Genomic DNA, 22,537 nt, shown 5'->3' with positions numbered 1-22,537 from the left:
TGTGGCTCACTTTAGAAGAGAGGCTGGTGAGGTGGGGGTTGACTGGCTGGGTGCAGTTCAGGGGCTCAACCGTTTTATTGACATCATTATCGATACGCCGGAATTATCCACCCAGATCCACCCCCTGTGCAGTCGACCATCTGAAAGAGATGGGACGCTCCAAAATCAGGCCCAACGATGTAAAAATATGCTTGAACTTGAGTCTTGTTTTGAGCTATAGTCTGCGCCAGAAAGTGCTTCGCAGTTTTTGGACACGTTTTTGTACTTTCGTTTTCCACATTAAGAAGCTGATTTTTTATATGTTACAAAAGCATGGTTGACCCATACCGAATTTTGTAAGTTTAAGACAATTGGTCCACATTAATTCTTTTATCATAAAGATTTAAATAAAAATGAAATAAAAAAACAACGTGCTTTTTTTTTTTGTACTTTTTTGGAGGCCTTCCATTTTGTGCCATTGGTTCACCCATACAAAGCTCCATACAATTTGGGCAGCTGTCCATACAAAAATGATACGTAAATATTCGAAAATCTTTATCTTTTGAAGGAATTTTCTGACACTTTTTGTGTCTTCGGCAAAGTTGCTCGGTATTTATGAGGACAGCTAAAAAAAATAAATCGTTCTAGAAAACTTAGGCAATTTTTTCATTTACTTTTTTTCGCAATAAATCAGTTTCCCAATGTCCATATATTATAATTTTTGAAAAATTTTGATTTGATTTGCAGGACAAAAACCACAACTTTTGAGCCGTATACAAGTATGGACAAAAATGTTGACGCCAGGTTATGAATATTTTTGACAAAATAGAATTTTCAATGGAAAAAAATTGATCAAATTTTGTAGAATCAAATTTGCAATCGAAAAGAACTTCACAGATTTTTTGATAAAGTGCACCGTTTTAATGATTTATCGACTTTAAGCATTAATTTAGCTGAAAAAAAATATCTAAAATCGAATCGAAAAGTTAAAAAAAAAAACTGAAGATTGGAGCTCTGGTTGCTAAAATACAGCAAGTGAAAGAAAAAGAAACAAATAAAATAAGTTTTTTAAGTCTCAGCCAAAACACTTTTTGCTATCTAGTATCAATATCTCAGTAACTAATGGTCCTTTTTTCAATGTTTAAAAATGAAAAATTTGTGAAATTAACTGATAATTTCCTAAAAATATTTTTAAAAATTTTGGAATCAACTTCATCATCTCAAAATGGCACAATATTGAATATTTGAGTCTTGATTCCAAAATTTCAAAAATATTTTTCTCGGAAATATTTTCAGGAAGGGATACTTTTTTAAACATAGAAAAACTTATTTTTTTTAGTTAATTCAAAGTAATTTTAGATTGCAAATATGTTTTACATTAAAAACTAAAGTCAATTTTTATTATTTAAAAAAAAAATAAAATCATAACACGGTGGCAACAATTTTGTCCATACTTTTATATGGCTCAAAAGTTGCGGCTTTTTGTCCTCTAAAACACATGAAAAATGAAAAAAATATTGATTTTAAGAATTTTTTCTGAGTAGTTCTCATCAATACTTACAACTTTGTCGAAGACACCAAACCGATTAGAAAATTTATTTAAAATGCTACAGAATTTCGAATATTTATCTATTTAAAATTTTTATTTTTGTATGGGTCAACTAATGACACACAATGGCTTCTTTGGTCATAGGGAAGGCCATCAAAAATCTTGAGCAAATTTAAAAAATATATAAATAAAATCCACATCTGGGTTCGGTGGAGAATTGCTTATACGTATAAAGTTGTTGTTAATTCATTTATTTCTGGCAGCTTTAACCTTCTTGGTCATTCGCTGCCCTATATACGTATAAAATAATAACAAAAATACTGCATATAAATTTGTAAAATGTAACCAGAAGAACAAGTATGCTTTTATGACAACTATGATGTGTCAAAAACTTGTAAAGTGTTTTTCTCATGTCGCTGAAATTGTACTTGAGACAAATATGCATTTCTGGGCAGTTCAACTGCACGGAGAAAAAAGAGTTCCCAAAATCGTGAACAAAGTGTTCAAATCCCATGGAAATCGTACCATGAGATTTGAACACTTTGTTCGTGGTTCCCATTTTCATGAACACTTGTTCACGATTTTGGGACCTCTTTTTTCTCCGTGTGTTGGGAAATAAAAGTGCTTTTTAATAATATTTTGTACTAACGAAATTCTTCCGAAATGCTCAAAGTGCATTGATAAGTTGAGTCATTGAAAAAAGAGTTTTCATCACCACCCTGTAAATTTTTGCCATTTTCTATGGAAACTCTTACCTGTGCATTTGGAAGAGTGGAGCTAAAGAATGAACCTTCAAAATTTTATGTCCTTTCCGTTACTCTCAAAGTCACAGGTTTGAAAGCAGTTCAAGTGCCTGGCCCTTTGTCGTGCCTTAAGGCAGAAGACATGGATTTTAACGACCCAGTGACTTGTAATCGGAAATTAAAACGAAAAAAATATCGTCTACCATTTTTCGGTGATGCATCAGCCCTTGAAATGAAAATTTTGCCTCTTCTTTTCCGTTCATCATGATTTCTTTGAGGAAATCCGCGGCAGTAAATTTGGACCGCCGCATAATTGCCGCCAAATTGAGGGCGAGGTCGTAAATTTTCCCCGTGCAAGTCTAATGAGATAGATTGCAGCAAGGGGGGAAATCTCTAACGAGACTGAAGATTTGCTCAGGGGCTAAGAGGGCGAGTCTGGTTTTGTCTGGCGAAAAAATGACATTGAATTCTGGAAAGGACCCGGCTTCAAAGCAAACTCCAACGCATAATCGTGCTCGGGGCGCGATGGAATGAAAAAGCTTCGTTTAACAAGAATGTTGGAAACGACGTGCATTATTTTATTGATGTTACATTGTAAGGCACTTCTATTCAAATAGCATGTTAATGCTTGTTATTATTTGGAATTTGTGCTATACTTTAAACATTACTTTAAGACATCTCAATTTCTCAAAACGAACATGTTTCAAAGTTTTTCTTGCTTCAACTTCCAAAAAAACACGATACCTGTAACCAAAGCCCCCAGAGTCCTCTACCCGCTCCTTCAGTGGATTGTCGAGTGCATTGTGGCGCGTTGGTAATGGCCTTGTGTGTCCTTGTTCCGTGGAGTTTTTGCCTTCGTCCCCGTGAGTGAGGACGTGTAACGGAAGCGAAGCAACTTTGGCTTTGGTTTGCTGCTGGAAAGCATTCCCCCTTTTTCTTATTTTTCTTCTTCTTCTTCTGCCATAGAAAAGTGGTAAGGCTTGGGGTTGCTCTTCTAAAATGAGCAAAAATTTTTCACGGGAAGGCAAAGCAAGAAAAAAAAAGTGAAATGCATTCTTCTACGAAAGCATAATACCCCGAGAGCATTTCCCGGAAGGCCAGCCGCAGAGAGGTAAGAAGGTTGTCGACTTTTTCTTCGTCACTCTTTCTTGTGCAAAGAAATTTCCTTTTTTTTTGTACGCTGGTTCAGGGTGCCTCCGAGGTGGAAAACTTTTCCGATAAAAAACCTTCAAAGAGAACCACCCCACCATTTGTTTGCTAGTTTATCGAATGGGAATCGGATTTTGCTCGAAAAAGGGTGCCATACAAAGCGGGAACGGGTAGCAGCAGCAGTACAAAGAATTAACCACTCACAAAAAAGCTGCGGTTTGGTTTTGTGCTTTCACCGCAAACGACAACCTTCTTCTGGGAGCTTTCTTCATCCACCACCGCCACCATGCGATCATCAGGGTCGGGAAATGCCTTCGGCGACGACGATGACGACGACAACGACGACGGTGGCAAGAAATGATGAATGGCTTAGCGCCGGAAACAGTGGTAAATAAAGACTCCTTTTTTTATTTAACAATATTCAAACAATGTATCCAGAGTAATTCTTGCTGACAGTGTCTTGGCATGCACACATGGTGAATGGTTGTGTGTGTGTGTATGTGTTTCACTGATATTGTGAAAACACGAAATAAAAACTGAAGGGAAGAATCTGGAATGCTTTAAGTGCCCTCGAACAAAGAGGGTTTGTCAAGAGTACCCGTGTTGCACACGGGGTGAAGAAGGGGTAAAGTGGATTGTGTAGTTCAAGTTAATCTTGACTTATTTTAGCCTTCTGCCTTGGTAATGCATGGAGAGCACTATATGGTTGCATTTTTTTACTATATGATGATGAATTTGATTGTAATTTGTTTAAAATTACTAAATCTGTGCGATTTTATTCAACGTTTATTTCGGGAAAAAAGTTTTTCACTGCTTTAAACTTATTCATGCACAGTTAAATAATTATATTTTGTTGTAAAACATAATTTACAATTTCGGGCAGTAAATGGTCAAGAAGTTTAAACCAAAGTAGCACATTTGTTCGCCAAGAGATTTCCAAACTGGTTGTTGAACTCATTTACTATGTTTTCCGAACGTCCCCGAGAACTCTTGAACGCTGGAAAAAGCGCACGTTTTTCTGTTGTTGAACATCTCTTCATCCGTTAGAAAAGTGCGTGTTTCGAGCTAGTTTTGCAAGTGTAAGTCATACTTGCATAGAGAACGTTTGTTGAACATGTCATAAGAACTCATGACCATAAAATTCTGAACTGTGTTAGGTAAACGTTGTTAGAACCGTTTAACAACATCCTGGCCTTAAGATTAAGAAGTGAGTTAGGCAAACGTTTTGAGAACCGTTCAAGAACATATCGTGGCAGACAAGAATGTGAAAAGCGTTTTTCATAAAATACGTCCCAGGTGTTCGCTTAAGAGAAGTTTTTTTTTATTTAATGCTTGATTTGTAAGCAAAATTTCACTTTACGATACTTTAAATACTAACCATAAATAATAAAAATATCAGCCATAAAAAATCATTCAATTGCATTGTTATGCTTTTGGAGATCTTTTATTTCAATAATGTTTGAGTGCTAATCAACATCGCTTGCTACTACTACTCTGCTGGTGCTGCATTTTCAGTTTTCCTTTTTGATGAAAAATACTCAGGGCAAGTATCGAACCCAAGATCACTTCAAATGTAAAGTCTGGGCGCGCGTCTGCTTCTTTCCCCGAGGGGTTAAGTTGGATGAGCAAGCCTAAACGTCAACAAGAAGTCTGCGGTCATCTAGGTTTTACCAAGTTTACTAACAGTTTGTCAAAACTTCCTTTGTACATAAGCTGTTGCTATTTTTAGAACTATCTGTGCTTGTTTCGTCAACATGTTCTTGTTCGGTTTTTAAAACACGAACGCGAACTACACATAAACAACTTGTTTACGAGAAATCCCAGCTGAAACCAAAAGTTAAATCTACTATGTTATCATGTTTAGCAAACTGAAATGAAACATCATGTCTGCAAATGTCATTTTGCTTTTCGAGTACGACAAGCATGTTTCATTTAAGTTAGAATAAACTTCAAAATGAACTATTCGTAATCCGTTGCTAGATTTGTAATTTGTGTTTCACAACCATGTTGAATAATGGTTTTTTGATCAAAATGTGAACAATTGACCAAATTGTCTGACACTTGTTCAATAAAAAGCTATGTTTTACTTGCTACTTGTAATAAGCAATAAGTAATAAATGAATTAGCAACAACCGTCGAATAATCGAACAAATAGAACGCTCAGAGGAGTCAAAAACATCGACTTATTTTCAAAATTTTGAAACAAGAAGTATGGCTGTGCTACTGTCAAACAAAAAATATTAATAACAAAGGTCTTACAGTTTTACATCTTTTTTTTTTTTGTGACCTTAGAGTGCCCGAGGGTTGATTTTCAATGCAATGCAATCAACGTTTCACAATGTTAAAAAACCCTGATATTAGGAGGACGATACGCATTGGCCTTAGAATATTAATCGAGGATCATTATAGAAGCACGGCTTCTCGCAAAATAAATAAACAAATTTTTGAAATGAGCAAAAAAAAATTACTAAACCTTTATGAAAATCAATATGGACTAAGACACTTTAAACATGAATAGATGTATCCATGCATTAATTTTTTACTTGTAAGTTTTATTCGTATTCAAATGTAATTTGTACCTACACGGAAAAAAACAATTCTCGAAATCGTGAAATGTGTTCATAAATTTGAGAACCACAAAGGAATATATCTGAATTTTTTTTTTCGAAAAGGTCCAATAAACCAAATTTTTAATTTTTGTTTTTTGGGTGTTTTTTTTAATACCCCTGGCTCAAGGCGGTTTCAAAAACACCCAAAAAGCAAAAACTGGAAATTTGGTTTATTGGTCCCTTCAAAAAAAAAAAAAAAAAAAAGAAACTCCAGATATTCACGATTATAGTGAACAACTCGGATTAGTTTTAAAAAAGCCGAAAGGTAAACAAAGTCCTTTTTGCATCGGTGTTGGACCTAATTACGAGAAACCAGTATCAAAAATGCTCGACATTGTTCATCGTCAAGTCCTTCAAGTGCCCCAAACTAAAAATGAATGAAATTTTGTTTCATTTTCGAGAAAACGAAAATTAGTGAAATATATTGGTCTGATTCCCAATCGTTTTTTTTTATTTTCTGTGCTTTTAATTACTTTTTTTTGCTCAGAGGAGTAAAAAACATCTCATTATTTTCAAAAAATTTGAAACAAAAAGTATCGTGGGTTGTGCTACTGTCAAACAAATAAATTATTGATAACAAATGTCAAACAGCTTTACGTATTTTTTCTATCAATTTTCCTAAGATATATTTTTGTCTAGACCTTAGAGTGCCCGAGAGTTGATTTAAAATGCAATGCTATTAACGTTTCACAATGTTTTAAAAATCCTGATATTAGGAGGACGATACGCATTGACCTAAGAATATTAATCGAGAACGATTTTAGAAGCGCGGCTACTTGCAAATAAAAAAAATGAGCAAACATTTTCACTAAACCTTTATGAAAATCAATATGTCATAAGATACTTTTCACCTTAATAATTATATACTATTTTACCCAGAAGCGCCTATGTTTTAAACTTTTTTTGTAAGTTTTATTCGTATTCAAATGTAATTGTGTTCATGAATTGGAGAACTAAAAAGGAATATATTCACGTTTATAGTGCACATGCACCATACTCATGAATAAATTCCTTCATGATTATCAAATTCATGAACACAATTCACAATTACGGGAATTTATATTATTCTGTGTAACATGATTTTCAAATAGTTTTTTACCCAATTTTCCATATAAATAAATAAATAAAAATCGGGTTTTTTTTTTGCAAATCAGGTTTTAGTGACAAAAAGTTAAATAAAATATCACAATTTTTTTTTTACCGTGTATCATACTTTTCCAGTGTAGTCCGTATCCATACCTGCAACTTTGCGGAAGACACCGAATCGATCAAAAAATTCCTTCAAAAGATACAGATTTTTGAATTTTCATGCATCATTTCTGTATGGACAGCTGCCAAGTTTGTATGGAAAATTATATGGACAAACTTATGATGCAAAATGCGTCTTTGGGCAAACCGAAGGCACCCAAAAAGTTTCAGTGGGATTAAAAAATACATAAAAAATCGAATGACCGAAATCTGAGAGAACTGCTCTATAACAAAAACAAATTTTCTTAATAAAAAATAAATTTGGTGCCAGATTTGCACCACTCCAAACTTTAACGCAAATATGACTATTTATCTCTAAATTTAAACAAAATTTAATGCACAATAACATTATAATATAAATAAGTTGAAAACTCCGTTTGGAATACAAAAAATGGAATAAAAAATCCTTATTAGATTATTTTTTTTCTGAATATTTCTAATCATCGCTTCAGTTTAGTTGAAATCCCTTTAAAGGTACACAATGAAAAATAAGTAATTTTTAAAAGTTTAACTTAACGATTTTGTGTGACAAATTATATTGGCACTAGAATGGGAGAAATATGATGCAAAATGTATTTTTTAAGTATAGGGAATAAATGGTGAAATATAATCGATATATTTTTTAAATAATTCAAATTATAGAAATTTTTTTTCACTGCTAAATGGATTCTTCTTCAAATGCAACGGATTGGATAAAGGCACCCACCACAAGAAAGTCAGCACGAACCCGGGTTTCGCATAATTTCAAGGTGTGGTTGGCGAAGTTAATTGGAAGTAAACACGAAACGGAAGTTGTTTCTTGTCAACTCCCGCTTCCACGTGGCGCACCAACCAGCTGCTGGATCCCCGACACGCCAATCTCTAAACGCCACCACAAAACAACCAAAAACAATGACGCTTTTATTCACCGCTCAAATCAACCGCAGAAACAATCGCTTGACGAACGAAGGGTTGATTGCATTGTGAAAAGCTCGTTTCTTTCTTGCATTCACCGTCATTCATTCATAGCTTGCCCAAAAGGGGAGGGGGAAAGGAGGGGGGGGGGCGTCCTTGTCAACCTTGTTGGTTCGTTGGTTGGTTTGGATGCAACGCAGATTTTCGAGTCCTTTGGCGGAATCAACAACAACAACAAAAAATGGAACTAGAATGGGAATAAAACTGTAACTTTGTACTCGGTGGAAGCTCGCCGCACAATTGTGACTAAGTGACGCGCTTGACTCGTAAACTATGCGACCATGAATCCATGCGATTTTCCCGGGCAATTGTGGTATTGAGGTGTGGTGGCAAGGGTTCGGGGGGAAAGCTCTTGTTGGTGGATGAAAAACAGCGAAACTTTGTGCTCTTCTTGGGCGCGAACCACGCAACTATTAAGTGGGTGATGTTCATGATAAAATTTATGCTGAATTTTAAAACTTTTTATTTTTTTTAAATACTTTTTTTGTTGAACTTAAAAATTTATTGGAAACAAGTTCTTCCCGGCAAACTTCGTCCTGCCTTTTTTTTTGTTTCCTGACGTTTCTTGCTTGTTTGCTGATTCAGCCTCCTGTGATCAAAATTTGATTTTACGCAGCTTTTCCCATACAATCTGCAGATTTTCCGGAATCGGTTCCAGAGTGGCCAAAGTTGTAACTTTTTGGCGTAAGAACCTTCCTTGGGCTCATACGAACCCAACGCAACAAAGAGCACCTCGATCCGACGCTCCGTATTGAACTGATTCGCGTTCGAACAAAACCGTCGAAATTTTTTATTTATATAGATAGATGTATCAAATGTTTTTTTTAAGGTCTCGACTTAACCATGATCAAATCCGTTCAATTGAAAATAGACGCCAACAAGACAAGTGCCACCGAGTCGCTGGCAACACAACACCGCATTTCGAAAGAAGTGCGACGCAGAGAAAGTGTACCGGAGACAAAGTTTTGTTCTGCGCTTGGTGTGAGGGAAATTGAAAAATAAAATCTGAGCTTTATGGCAACTTGAATAGGGAGTGGGGTAAAAAGGAGAGAGGGGTGACACACCCCCACAGTTGCACACAATCACGAGGAAAACTTTGTGACTACTTAGGCAAACAGTACTCACACAGGGATACAAAGAGACACTTGCACACTCACAGGAAAAGGGGGTGGTAATTGAAAATTAGTCTCAATAACAGGGTAAGAAGTTTGCGCTGGTTGTTGGTGGTGCAGTTAACGTCATGATTCGAATTCCCGGACGCTTCGAAACCCGGACACCTCATCTTGTTTTATCATTTATTTGGATATAAGTTCGCATTATGAAAGTCAAAACTGTGTTATTTGATGAATTCCAACATCAACTTTCATTTAAAGTTTGTTTGAACGTTGTAGTTAATGTCAAAACAATTAAATAAAATAAAATTATAAGATTACCAAAAATTTGAAACATTTCACGTGAAATGTTTCATAGGCGTCCGAAGCATCGGGAAGGCAAAGCAGAAATGCATGGTTTTGATTTCCTTAAATTCTACCAAATTTTTATATAAAATATCGATTGTTTTGATGTTAACAGCTTATTTGAGACCTAAAGAATGCCATTCACTAACATTACAGTACAAATTTGTGCGATTCATTAGCAAAAACGAGTGTCCGGAATTCGAAGCAAAAGTGTCCGGATTTCGAATCAGCTTTTATCAGTGTCCGGAATTCGAAGCACAACAAGTCATTTTAATTTTCAAATTCTGATGAAAAATTGTTAGAAAAGACATCTTTTGCATGCATTCTCTTAAAACTGACTGTTAATACTACATCCTGTTGATATTTATTCATTTCCAACTTATTACATGTTTTTTTGTCAGCTATAACGAAAATGATATGCTACTAAGTGTCCGGATTTCGAATCATGACGTTATAAAAATGATATAAGGGTATCTTTTAAAGGATCAAGATTTAGATATTTTGTATGCAGTGCATCATTGTGCAATTATTTCAACTCATTATTGGATGGATTGAATCTTTAGACAAGTCAAGCGTGAAATGACCTCAGTGTTCAAAACGTTAAGCATCAGGTGGTTATTTAATTTTGATTGGAATAAAGCATCCAACCTAATTATGACGGTTTGTCACCTCAAAAAGAACTCATTTGCTTTCTTCCGTTTTCGATGAACACGAAACAATTTGATAGCCAAATAGGAACTGCATCTAATTTCCCTTCACGGGATCACACCCAATTAAGTAAATTGCTTGTCAGATGATGTATGAAATGGTGTGGCTTCACCATCACAAGTAAATCGACTGCCACCGGGGCGTTCCAATCCTGCTCTCTTTCTGTCAATTTCTGCTTAATTTCACCAGCTCACCACCTCACACCACACTTGGTTGGTATCTAAATTACAAGCAAGTTCTTCTTCTAACCTATTCCAGCAGCTCGGCAGCAGCAACCGACGACAACCCGCTGGCACCGGTGTACCGTATAAGCTACATATGGTACTCGTTCCTGGGGACATTCCTGACGATTTTCTTCGGTTTCATCATCTCGCTGATGACGGGCGGCGTGTGCGGGCTCCAGCAGAAGGGTGGTACCGACCTGCTACCGGGCCGAGACGAAGAACGGTGCACCAAAGCTCTGAGCTACAGGATCAGTCAGACGACACTCGGTGGGTCCGCCGCGGGGGATGCTGACAAGGAGAGTGGCAGAAAATCAATTACCAAGGATGATAGCGGCTCCACTCGGATCCAGATTGGTGCACCGATGACGATGATGATGAAAACCGGAGTGTCTGCCACTTCGAAGAAGAACAAGAAAAACGGAAACGCTGCTGATGAAGGTAACATATTTGCAATCGAGGGATATCGTAATCAACCCGGAGTTCTTGGCTCAGAACAGTCCCAATCAGCGGCGGCGACCGTCGTCAGCCCGGCCAGCCTCGCAGTGAAGGTAGAACGTGAGAGGTTTTAATTATTCGTTTTGCTTGTGGCGGTTTTTCGGTGCAAATTAAAAACGATATTCCGCAGGAAGTGGGTGGACACTGAAAGTTCACTCAAGTTGTTGCATTTTAATGAATATTTATCAAACTTTGTTATAACCTATCATTAATATTTATCTAATGTGAAATATTTTCCTCTCCATCATAACACAATTTCCGCCAGCAATTACCAAACAGGTTCCAAACCGCATGAATTTAAAACTTGATTAGTACAAACATAGGGATGATGCTTCCAATGTAACGCAGGAAGCTTCAATCCAGTTTATTTGTTATGTAGTAGTCCAGAATCATATGTTTAAAGCTATAATCCCTATTATTTCAATGAAATATAATTAAAACACTGTGATATCCATGTGATTAATGTGAAAGAAATTCCCATCATTTAAATTATTCCTTTATTGATTCACGTGCAACGTCACAAATAACAACCATCATCTACCATAATGGACCAGCCTTCCCGTTTCGTCCAAAGCCCATCATCTCCATACATAGATGGAAAATATAGGTACACTCCCTCTCCGATGTAATTCACCAGAAGAGAAACAATCAATGCAGTGCAACAACCCCTTCCTCTAGGCTCGATACGGCCAGTTCGATCGATCGAGAAGTTGCTGAATGAGAAAATCACCATTCATCGGTTTTGCGGCCGATTTGCTCTTGCTGGATGTAGTTCTTTCTTCAAATCGATGTATTTTTAACTCATACTACACTATTATTATGGCTTGTTTCATCTGATATAGGCCAGCTCAATCGGTTTACCATTTCCGGAAACTTTTCGGAGTCGTACTTGTGGTGCTATCAACTGTGGGTTGATGATTGGCCTGTAGTCATAGCATGATAACACGTGTTTGTTGTCCAACACAAATTGATTGTGATATATTGAGTAGGGGCGGGTAAATTAATATTGTTATGTATAATATATGATATTATTTTCAGCGTTCAATTTCCCGTCTCGGGGTATAAATCTAGGGAATTCTCGAGACTTTCTTCTCATATTTTTTCGAAAATTGAATAAAAATATTCGAAATTCAAGAAAAAGTTTCAAATTTCAATTCATTTAAATTCAATTCAATTCTTGTTTATTTGTTGTACTAATCATAATACAATTTGCTTAACTAATTACAAAATGCAGAGTTTTGGAGATACTTACAGCTACAAAATAGTTCAGATACAGTCCAGACTCGATTAACCGAAGCCTCGATTATCCGAAGTTTCGATTATCCGAAGTTCGATTATCCGAAGGTTAATCGAATCACGCAAAAAATATTTTTCTTTAACTTGTTTTTAACCGGTTCCAGAATGGCCAGGATGGGTCAGAAAACAACAGCATGACCGTAGATTGACATATCTTTCAATTTCATGAAGTTTGATATGTGATATGATTTGTGATTCTAGCAATCTTATGTTGTGTTTTTATCTTGTTTTATGGATCAATTTCAACTATCATGAGTGTATTGGTATCATATAAACGTGAAAAACAGTAAAACGTGAACTTTTCGGATGTTCCGGATTTCCGGTACCGGTAGGTCACCTGGCCCTGATATTAATATTTATGGTCAAAGAACAGGTAAAAACCCGTCAAATGCAACCCGGAGCATCCTGATTGGTTGAAATTTACCGGAGATACAGGTCGTCAAAGTTGGGGTCTCAAAAAGGTATTTTTTCGGTTGTAGCCGATTCCCAGTGGCCACAGTGACCAAATCCGATTTTCCAGGTCGGGTTTTGGAAAGGGGACATCCTGAGATGTCATTTGTGTTCAATAGAGCCAGAATCGGTCAAAAGCTGGATTTTTAAGGATTTTTTAAGTTTGGGGTCGAAAAGGACCCCAATACCTTTTAAGTAACTTTTTTTATGGACGCTACTTTAGGGGTCGTCCGAGGTGTATTTGTTTTGTATAATGTGTGTTTATACCATAAATTTTATGTCAGAAAATTTCAAGGCTCTAGCTTAAGCATAGCCAAAATCATGGCAAATTTAATTTTCAAAAAGGCCGAAAAGGACCCCAATACTGTGTGAAGTAGAGCTGGGACTTCGGATATCCGGATAATTTGCAGCATTGATAATTCTATTAGAAAATGATCTAACTCATTCATGTCAGCTTTGTCTCACGACTATGGGGCGATATTAATACGAAACAAAATAATTTTATCAGGAATTCAAAAGACCTTTAATTTTGTATCACATGATTTATGGTCGAATACTATTATCCGAAAAACTATCCGATCCGTTACATTTTGTATTCTTAAATCTATTTTGGGTTCCTCAAATATTTTTATCCAAATAGTTTTCAAAATATTTTCGCACATCTCTTTTGATTTGGTTCGATTGAAAAGATGATATCTGATTTTATATAGAAACAATTGTAAATTATCCGGATATCCAAAGTCCCAGCTCTAGTGTGAAGGTTGACTTTTGACGGAATTCAATTTAAGCAAAAAACTAAGCTACAAATGACAAACAATATTTGTGCAGTTCTTTCGTGAAAATACTTTAGTTTTCTGTCACTCTCGAACGATGAAATGACCTACATTTCTCTACCCAAAATGATAGAATCAATTCGTTGCAAAACTAGTTTTTTTTCACAACTTTCCATATTTATCCAACCTCGTTGGAAAAATGTACGAACCTTACTAATAAATTTTCTGTTGGCGACTTCTTGTATTAACAACAGTAACAGAAAGGTGCTTAAAATGTGCGAAGGATTTCCGAAAGACTCTTGGTGGCAACATCAGTTTGAGTTTTGAATTAAAGTAACACGACAAAAATAATGTAGGTAGATAAAATTAAACAAATTGTATTCAGAAAATAATTTGGAAGGTCGACGACTAACTTTCAGCTCAGCTCTGATTTTTAGCCGAAAGAGAGTAAGGACAAAGAAAAATGTATCAGTAATTTTCCTTCGAAAAATTTTCTAAATAAAAATTTCTGAAAACAAAAATTTAGATGACGACGAATCTAAAAACTAACCGTTATTTTTTATCGGATTTTTTAAGAATATTCTGAAATACTGTTACTTCAAAGTATAGAAGAATTGATTCTCAGAAAGGACGTAGTCAATTCATAGGGACAAATCTAGACGTGGTTCAACGAAAATCAAAACATCAACCTTTTGTGTCGGTTTGCCATCGTTAGAGTAACGTTTTTTTTCCAAATAAATGACAGATATTGAAGAAAAGATTCTTTCCGACACAGCAACATGACAATTTCTTTTACACACTCGGCAAACTCCGAGCTCTTTCAAGGGATTTTCCTACCCCTTCTTTCAAGATGACACCCGGGCAAAGATGATTGTTGCGAATTTGATGATGATGTCATTAGGAAACAGGATCACGTCTGTTACATGCATAAGTAATGAGTCGCAAAAGTTGCACTATTACAGCACCCGAGCAGCTGCAGTACATCATTATTCCTAGACAACACTCAATAGTTGGTACATGCCGGGGCTACAGGTGCAACCACCATTACCACCACCCACCCACTCGAGTAGAGGATGCTGTGCAGTCCAAGGCCATCCGTGTCCTCTTTCTCTCTCGACGGAAGAGGCCGGAACCGTGTCCAAGTGTAAGGCGTGGATTCGAGTAGAATGAGGATCGTTACCGGCGAGGAGGAGAGACTTTTGCTGGCACGTTGAACATTTCCTAGATTTCATCTCTTGTCTGGTTGGACAACGAGCTAGATTGAACCATCTAACTGGCTAGGTGTGTGCTGTTGAATACGATGTAAGAGGCTTGAATTTATTAAAATTACCAGCTTTGCAGTGACGGCGAACAATGCAGTAAATACAATTTTCATCTAATCCTCTTGATGCACTGCCACTTCTATTCATCAGCACGGAGTCGTACCTTGGCCTGACGAGTTTGTATTGCTCAGGAGTGTTGATTAATGTATAACAATCTGCTTAGTTAAGGCTTACATTATGAAGAATCTAGTTGCTTACTAGTTCTTGGAAGTTGGAACAATACAACTTAAATCGAATAAAGTTGCACTTTGTAGTTAGCCACTAATCTCCTTTTCAAACACTTGATGGACAAAATCTGTCATGCAGACAGACTCCTTTCTAAATCCCGCAACTCCAACAAATTTTGCTAATCTCAATTGTTCGGAAACACCGCCCTGAAAGCGCTATTCCCTCCTTCCTTCAATTGCCTATTCCCATTGTAATAGGCCATTACCACCTGACTAACCGTCATCGTTCCGTCCTCCATAAGCCTGTGAGCCTGTGCAAACAGTTGTGTTTATCCCCGAGGTTCCATTGTTTGCCCTGGCTTCCGTTATTAGTAACTTTCCCCCGGTCCTAGCCCCGGCATCCCGACATCCTCCCCCTCCCCCTCACCTACTGAGTCGGTCATTAGACTTTCGTTCCGTTTGATCTGGCCTGAATGCCAGCTTCCCCTGCCCCATTCCCCCTTAGTTAAAGTGCTGTTATATTTGACTTTTAATTGTTCAATTTTGCCCACAAGCTACCAAACACCCACACCGGTTGTCGGGGTTTTGCTTCTGGGTTGTTTGTATTGACGCTTTCGTGGCTTCCGTGCTGACCACGTTTCCGACGACGCCGGCGACCAGCAGCAACGATGTAACTTTTGACTGCACCACGACAACGGGGAGCATTTTTTTTTTCGCTTCCGCTGGGAGCTTTTTTCCTGTCCTGTCGTATAGACGATGATGCTGTTTAACTTCCGCTGAGTTGGTTCGGTTTCTCGAAGCTGGCAGCTGAATTGACTAGTTAAATGTAATGTAAGTGGAAGTGGTCCGTATGCTGTTTGGTTGTTTGAGGCTTAGGGACCTTTCCCGGAATGGTGACTCTTTGGGAACCTGAGTTAGGTTTTTTAATCCTGAAGTGTTTAAAGCAATTATTTCATAATGTTGTTTTGTTATTTTTTTGAGTTGTGAAACGACAATTACAAATTGGAAAATTGAAAAGGAAAATGTTTTACAAAGTAACTAACGCGCCTTCATAAAATTGATGACAATATATCGATGGCGGAGAATGGTCCTTCGATTTTGTATTAGCATATTCATTAATGGGTAATTCTCTACCAACTCACACGAAATCGAGAAAAGTTGCCCCGACCCCTCTTCGATTTGCGTGAAACTTTGTCCTAAGGGGTAACTTTTGTCCCTGATCACGAATCCGAGGTCCGTTTTTTGATATCTCGTGACGGAGGGGTGGTACGACCCCTTCCATTTTTGAACATGCGAAAAAAGAGGTGTTTTTCAATAATTTGCAGCCTGAAACGGTGATGAGATAGAAATTTGGTGTCAAAGGGACTTTTATGTAAAATTAGACGCCCGATTTGATGGCGTACTCAGAATTCCGAAAAAACGTATTTTTCATCGAAAAAAATACTAAAAACGTTTTAAAAATTCTCCCATTTTCTGTTACTCGACTGTAAAAAATTTTGGAACATGTCATTTTATGGGAAATTTAATGTACTTTTCGAATCTACATTGACCCAGAAGGGTCATTTTTTCATTTAGAACAAAAATTTTCATTTTAAAATTTCGTGTTTTTTCTAACTTTGCAGGGTTATTTTTTAGAGTGTAACAATGTTCTACAAAGTTGTAGAGCAGACAATTACAAAAAATTTGATATATAGACATAAGGGGTTTGCTTATAAACATCACGAGTTATCGCGATTATACGAAAAAAAGTTTTGAAAAAGTTGGTCGTCACCGATCATGGCCGTTCATGGTCACCCGCGACAGACACGGACGACGAAACAAAGAGAAACGCAAAAAGTAACTTTTTCAAAACTTTTTTTCGTAAAATCGCGATAACTCGTGATGTTTATAAGCAAACCCCTTATGTCTATATATCAAAATTTTTGTAATTGTCTGCTCTACAACTTTGTAGAACATTGTTACACTCTAAAAAATAACCCTGCGAAGTTAGAAAAAACACGAAATTCTAAAATGAAAAATTTTGTTCTAAATGAAAAAATGACCCTTCTGGGTCAATGTAGATTCGAAAAGTATATTAAATTTCCCATAAAATGACATATTCCAAAATTTTTTACAGTCGAGTAACAGAAAATGGGAGAATTTTTAAAACGTTTTTAGTGTTTTTTTCGATGAAAAATACGTTTTTTCGGAATTCTGAGTACGCCATCAAATCGGGCGTCTAATTTTACATAAAAGTCCCTTTGACACCAAATTTCTATCTCATCACCGTTACAGGCTGCAAATTATTGAAAAACACCTCTTTTTTCGCATGTTCAAAAATGGAAGGGGTCGTACCGCCCCTCCGTCACGAGATATCAAAAAACGGACCTCGGATTCGTGATCAGGGACAAAAGTTACCCCTTAGGACAAAGTTTCACGCAAATCGAAGAGGGGTCGGGGCAACTGCTGTGTGAGTTGGCGGAGAATTACCCTAATAAGTGCCCTGAATGATGTAAAATTAAGTCTAAACAACATGAGAACATTTCCTTTACGTTTAGTATGAACAATTATGTGCGTCCATATAAATCCTAATAAAATATTGGCAGATGTTTATGAACATCAAAATTAAAATGGTATGTAAGATTTTAGATTAATTTGTAGTCTTCGTCAACATTTCTGATCCAATTGTCTTAAACCACTCATTTATAACCTTTTCAAGTGTTAGGATTGATTTGTTTTTTTTTTTTGCAATTCCGTCGTGAAACTACTTACTTTTCCTGTCATTCTTGAACGACGAAATAGCCTACTTTTCTGTACCAAAAATAACAGAATCGAATAGCAACACTTTTCAAAATAAATGCTGAAAAGTTCTACTTTTCAGCACTGAAATGGGTGCTGAAAAGTTGAACTTTTCAGCACTTGTTTCGAAAAGTAAAACTTTTCAGCATTTTTTTGATTTAAACCATTTATTGACAAATACATGAAAATTTGACTCAAAATTTCACTCAATGGAAGTTTTTCGGAATTGCAAAAAATGTTGTAAGGAAGTCGTTGCAAAACTTGATTTTTTCAGCACTCGTCGTATAAATAAATGTACGACTCGTGTTGAAAAACTCCTCTTTTTGCAATTTGTTGCATAAACTACTATTTAAGTATATTTATGCTCGAATGATCAGATTTCTCAAAGTATGTTCATATTTTTCTAATTTATAATCGGTCCAATAGTGCCCAAGATGAGAAATTGATCAAGATGTAAAATTTGTATGGCTTTTTTGTATGGACAGCTGCCAAAATTGTAAAAAAATATGGACGAGCGAGTGATGAAAAATGGCTTCATTGTTGATTTATGGAGTTCCGATAAAATTTCAGCCAAATGGAGTATGTTATTTGTCATTTATTCAAATTCGACGTAAGGCCAATGCAAAATTTTATTTCAAGTTTTTGTCACATTTTAAGAAAATTACTCATATTGCAATTTTTAATGAAAATACTCGTATAATCGGGTGGAAACTTTTAAGGATACATTGTGTAACGTTTCACAGGAAAAAAGTTGAATATTGGAGGGTTGAAAATTTTGATGCATAAATATTACCCCTTTATTAAGTAATTTTACCAAAAAAAAAAAAAATGTAAAAATGTGAAGCTGATAAAAATTTATCAGAAACTGATAAAAATTCACCAGTTTCTGATGTAATTTTACTCAGAATCTGTTATTAGTCCCTGATGAATATTAACAGCATTTTTTTGTAATTTGAATCAAATAAAGACTGTTTAAAGTTAAAGTTCCCTTAAAAATATCATAAAGATCAGAAAATTTCACATATCTTTCATTTTTGTGCATTAAAAATTTAACCCTTGTTGCTGAGTTATTTAAAATATTTTTAGAAATAATCGAAACGGTCTCAAGACTGTTGAAAAAATATAAAAAAAACTGTAAATTTATTCATATAGTTTAAACATAATTTAAGTGACTATATCTTGAAAGCCACTTCAACTTATAAAACAACTTTTTTTAAATTTCTTCAACAAACTATTCTATTAAATTCGATTAAATATTCAAAAAAAAAAAACAAATTTAAATCATTTTAAAGTGCATACAAAAAAATTGGGTAACATTTATAACTCTTCAAATATTATTTTAGTTTTTCAAAATGATCAGGGTAACATTTTTGACCTTAATTCTCTATAGATCAATAGTTGAGGGATATTGTCTCCGAAACATACCACAAAGTAAAAGAAAAGATGGTGGAAAATGTATTATTTTTGTAAAAATAAGTTTATTTAAAATTGGGATTTTTGTCGTGTACCTTAATTTTTTTTTGAATACAATTCAATACCTAAAACATCGCTGAAGACAGCAAATCGGGTTCAGATTTTTGAATTTTTAGGTAAAACGTAATGACTGTGATTAATTTGAGATTATTCCGCAACATGAAGAGTAAAAATTAAATACCTAAGGAAGGGTATGAAATCATAAAGGCCATGATAGAGGAGTGATCAAATTACATAAATAAAGAAAATTAATTTAATTTTGAAAAGTTATAAAAGCTAGTTAATTTTAATTCAGAATATATTGATGAATACCATTATTTTAATATTCTCAGAGTGTCTCAATTTTCACAATGAACGTAATTTCGAATAGGAAAACGGAATGCATTTTTGGATTCTGTGGATAAATGATAATAAATATTTTGTGTTTTGATACATGTTTAAAAAAATCTCAAAATTAAAAGGCATTTTCAGTAAAACAAATTTCATGTAAAATGTGAAAACTTTTGATTTGTGCTTCGAATACAGTTTAAAATGCAATATTGATGAAAAATTATATAAATAAAACAAGTTTCGACGAATTTAAGGCAAAATTCTGACTTTCTAGCAATTTTACCTAAAATTCATAATTATGTTATTTAAAAGCTTTTAAACTTAGTTAACTAAATATAAACATTGATTTTTTTAAACTATATCAGCAACCTCAGTGATGGTATATTTGACGTAAAAATAAAAAAAGACAAACTACGACCCCGGAATTCAAAATAAAAATGCTCAAGATTTTTTTAAACACCATTGATTTTATTAAATAAGGTGCATGGACATTGTTTATAAAATAAAAAGCTTAATACAAACCTTACCAATTTGAAAATTTTCCAAAAATAAATTGAAATCCTATCGATGTCATTCCGGTTAACGACACCACTTTTCTATGGACAGCTGCCAAAATTGTATGAAGACTTGAATGGGCAGATCAATGACACAAAATGAATCGGCCAATTTCCTGGATAATTGCTCAGTAGTTAATCAACCCACACGGAAAAAAATGAACTCCGAAATCGTGAATTGTGTTCACGAATTTTAGAACAACGAATTAATATATTCACGTTTATAGTGCAAATACACCATGCTCATGAATAAATTCCTTCGTGGTGCTTTAATTCATGAACACAACTCACGATTTCAGGAATTGTTTTTTTCTGTTTTTTTTTTTAATTTTTAAAGCTCAGGTCAGTATAATTTGAATCACTAGGACTGCAAAGAGTTCACTCTATAGAGCAATGGAATCTCAACCCCCACCCTCAAACCCATCTCAAGCACCAAAATGGAAACAGTTCATTGGTTTCTCCGGGAACTACCTCGGCCCGGCGCGGCCTCAACAGTCAGTGGCCTTAATGCTCCCCCTTTCCCCCCTGGAGGGCATTTCCTTCTTGGAGAAAGTTTAGACACAATGGCCGTTTCGCTTTGGTTTGCGGAGAGTTTACAGTTTCCTTCGTGTGGGGCGCTACAGCTCCCACCATTCGAGTCGAGCCGGAAACGGTTCCCTGTTTGCCCTGCTCACAAGTCCTGACCTGGCTTGCCCTCTCCGTGGTGGAAGGATGCTGTCGAAGGATGCTGGAAGCACATGTGTGTGTGTAGATGTTTGTGTTAGTTTGGTTTCACTCACAAACGGGGGAGGAAAGCTAAACTGCAAGCCAAAAGCTATTGTTTGCGATGTAATTTGTGTTGTGTTGGTGGTGTTTGTCGGACTGGTTGGTATTATATTGTTCCTTCTTTTTACGGTTGTTAACAGGATTTTTTTACGAGCTTGTTTGCTCATTTCAGGATGTCGTGCTTTTTTTCGGTGCGGAATTGCACCGGAAAACGTTGGGAACCGAGGGCGCGTTTTTCATTTTCATCGCGTCCAGGGCCAAGGTTGTGTCGGCCGGTTCATGATTGTGTGCAGGACAAACAGTTATTCTTTCAATTTTTGGGCATGTGAATAAAGCTACTTCAATGGAATTTTATGCGCTCTTACTTTGTCCACGGGAAACATAATGAATTTACTATATAATTTGGGACTTTAGAAAAGTGATAACATTTTTCAGCAATGGCCCTAAGGCAAACTTGATAAAGTTGATGCTAAACTGCTGAAGGCTGAAAAAAGTAAAATACATTTTGACAAAGTAGAATCAATCATTCAATTAAATTAAAATTCAATTAAAAGTTTGCCTCAAAATGTTTTTGATAATGGAAAAGTTACAACCAAAGCAAAAGTTGATTCTAACTGGAAGTAACCTATCCTAAGGAATTGTTTGTTCATTAAGCAAGAACTTGTTGCCTCCATTGGCAATTGTTTCCGGTAAATAAAACCCAGCAACTGTACCAACTTTTGAGAGCATTCTTCTACGAACAACAACACAATGAAACTCCATTTCAAGCCACAAATGAAAGCAAACTTCTCAACAAAAACGTTTCAGGGGGGATTAGTTGGGAGAAAAGTCCTGGGAAGCACACATATGCCCACAAATTGCTGCCATGTAGGTCCGAAAAAGGCTCACTTTCCAACCGAACCGCCCATCAACCCCCGAAATGTGCAGATCATTCCCCCACGGGATCATCGCATGTTTTGCCTTTCTGGCCAACATTTGCTAGCTCGTTACTCGAGCTCTGGTTGAAGTCCGTGTAACCATGAGGACGACGACGTGTGGGGAATGAACCTGGGATTCCGGTCGGTTTTGGCCATTTGTCAAATCGTGAGTATTACGGTGAGTGAGGGAAAATTCGATGAAAAATGACACGTTTGCCCTAGGAAGCTGCTTCACTGAATTTATGACGACTTCAGGTGGAAAAAGGGCTGGTTTGTTGTATATTTTTTGGCTTTTTACTTAAGGTACTGAGAAAAGGCTAAAATACTGCTTCAAAATGAATTTTCCGCAAAGAAAACTCGTAGACCCATCTTCATTAGGATGCCCAGATTATGAAACTTTTATTCTTAACCTCGCTCAAGTAAAAAATAACAAATATGTAATCTTTTATTTTTTTTCTGAATCAAATCTGCAACTCCAACACTTCAAACTAACGTAGAATTTCCCGAGGATTTCGAATCCCAAATTCCAAATGCCTAAATTGAGCTAAAAGAAACAACTTTATGATAAGAGACCAAAGCTTTACAACCTCAGCCTGA

At 36.0% G+C, this 22,537-nt stretch overlaps 1 protein-coding gene across 2 annotated transcripts in view; it reads left to right on the top strand.

The window, feature by feature from the left end:
- Window positions 1-11,563, top strand: part of LOC120423001 (sodium-coupled monocarboxylate transporter 2) — a 126,910-nt gene extending 115,347 nt beyond the window's left edge. The window contains exon 11 of one of the 2 annotated variants that reach the window (XM_052711005.1): window positions 10,658-11,563. In XM_052711005.1, the coding sequence (XP_052566965.1) occupies window positions 10,658-11,189 (532 nt within the window). In that variant the 3' untranslated portion in view covers window positions 11,190-11,563. Of the gene's footprint in view, window positions 1-10,654 lie in introns of both variants that reach the window. The other variant, XM_052711003.1, reaches the window with a different exon arrangement.
- Window positions 11,564-22,537: the final 10,974 nt, after the last annotated feature.

Source organism: Culex pipiens, chromosome 3 (genome assembly GCF_016801865.2).
Source record: "Culex pipiens pallens isolate TS chromosome 3, TS_CPP_V2, whole genome shotgun sequence".
In the NCBI taxonomy this organism is placed as follows: domain Eukaryota; kingdom Metazoa; phylum Arthropoda; class Insecta; order Diptera; family Culicidae; genus Culex; species Culex pipiens.
This window is presented reverse-complemented; position numbering and strand designations above follow the sequence as displayed.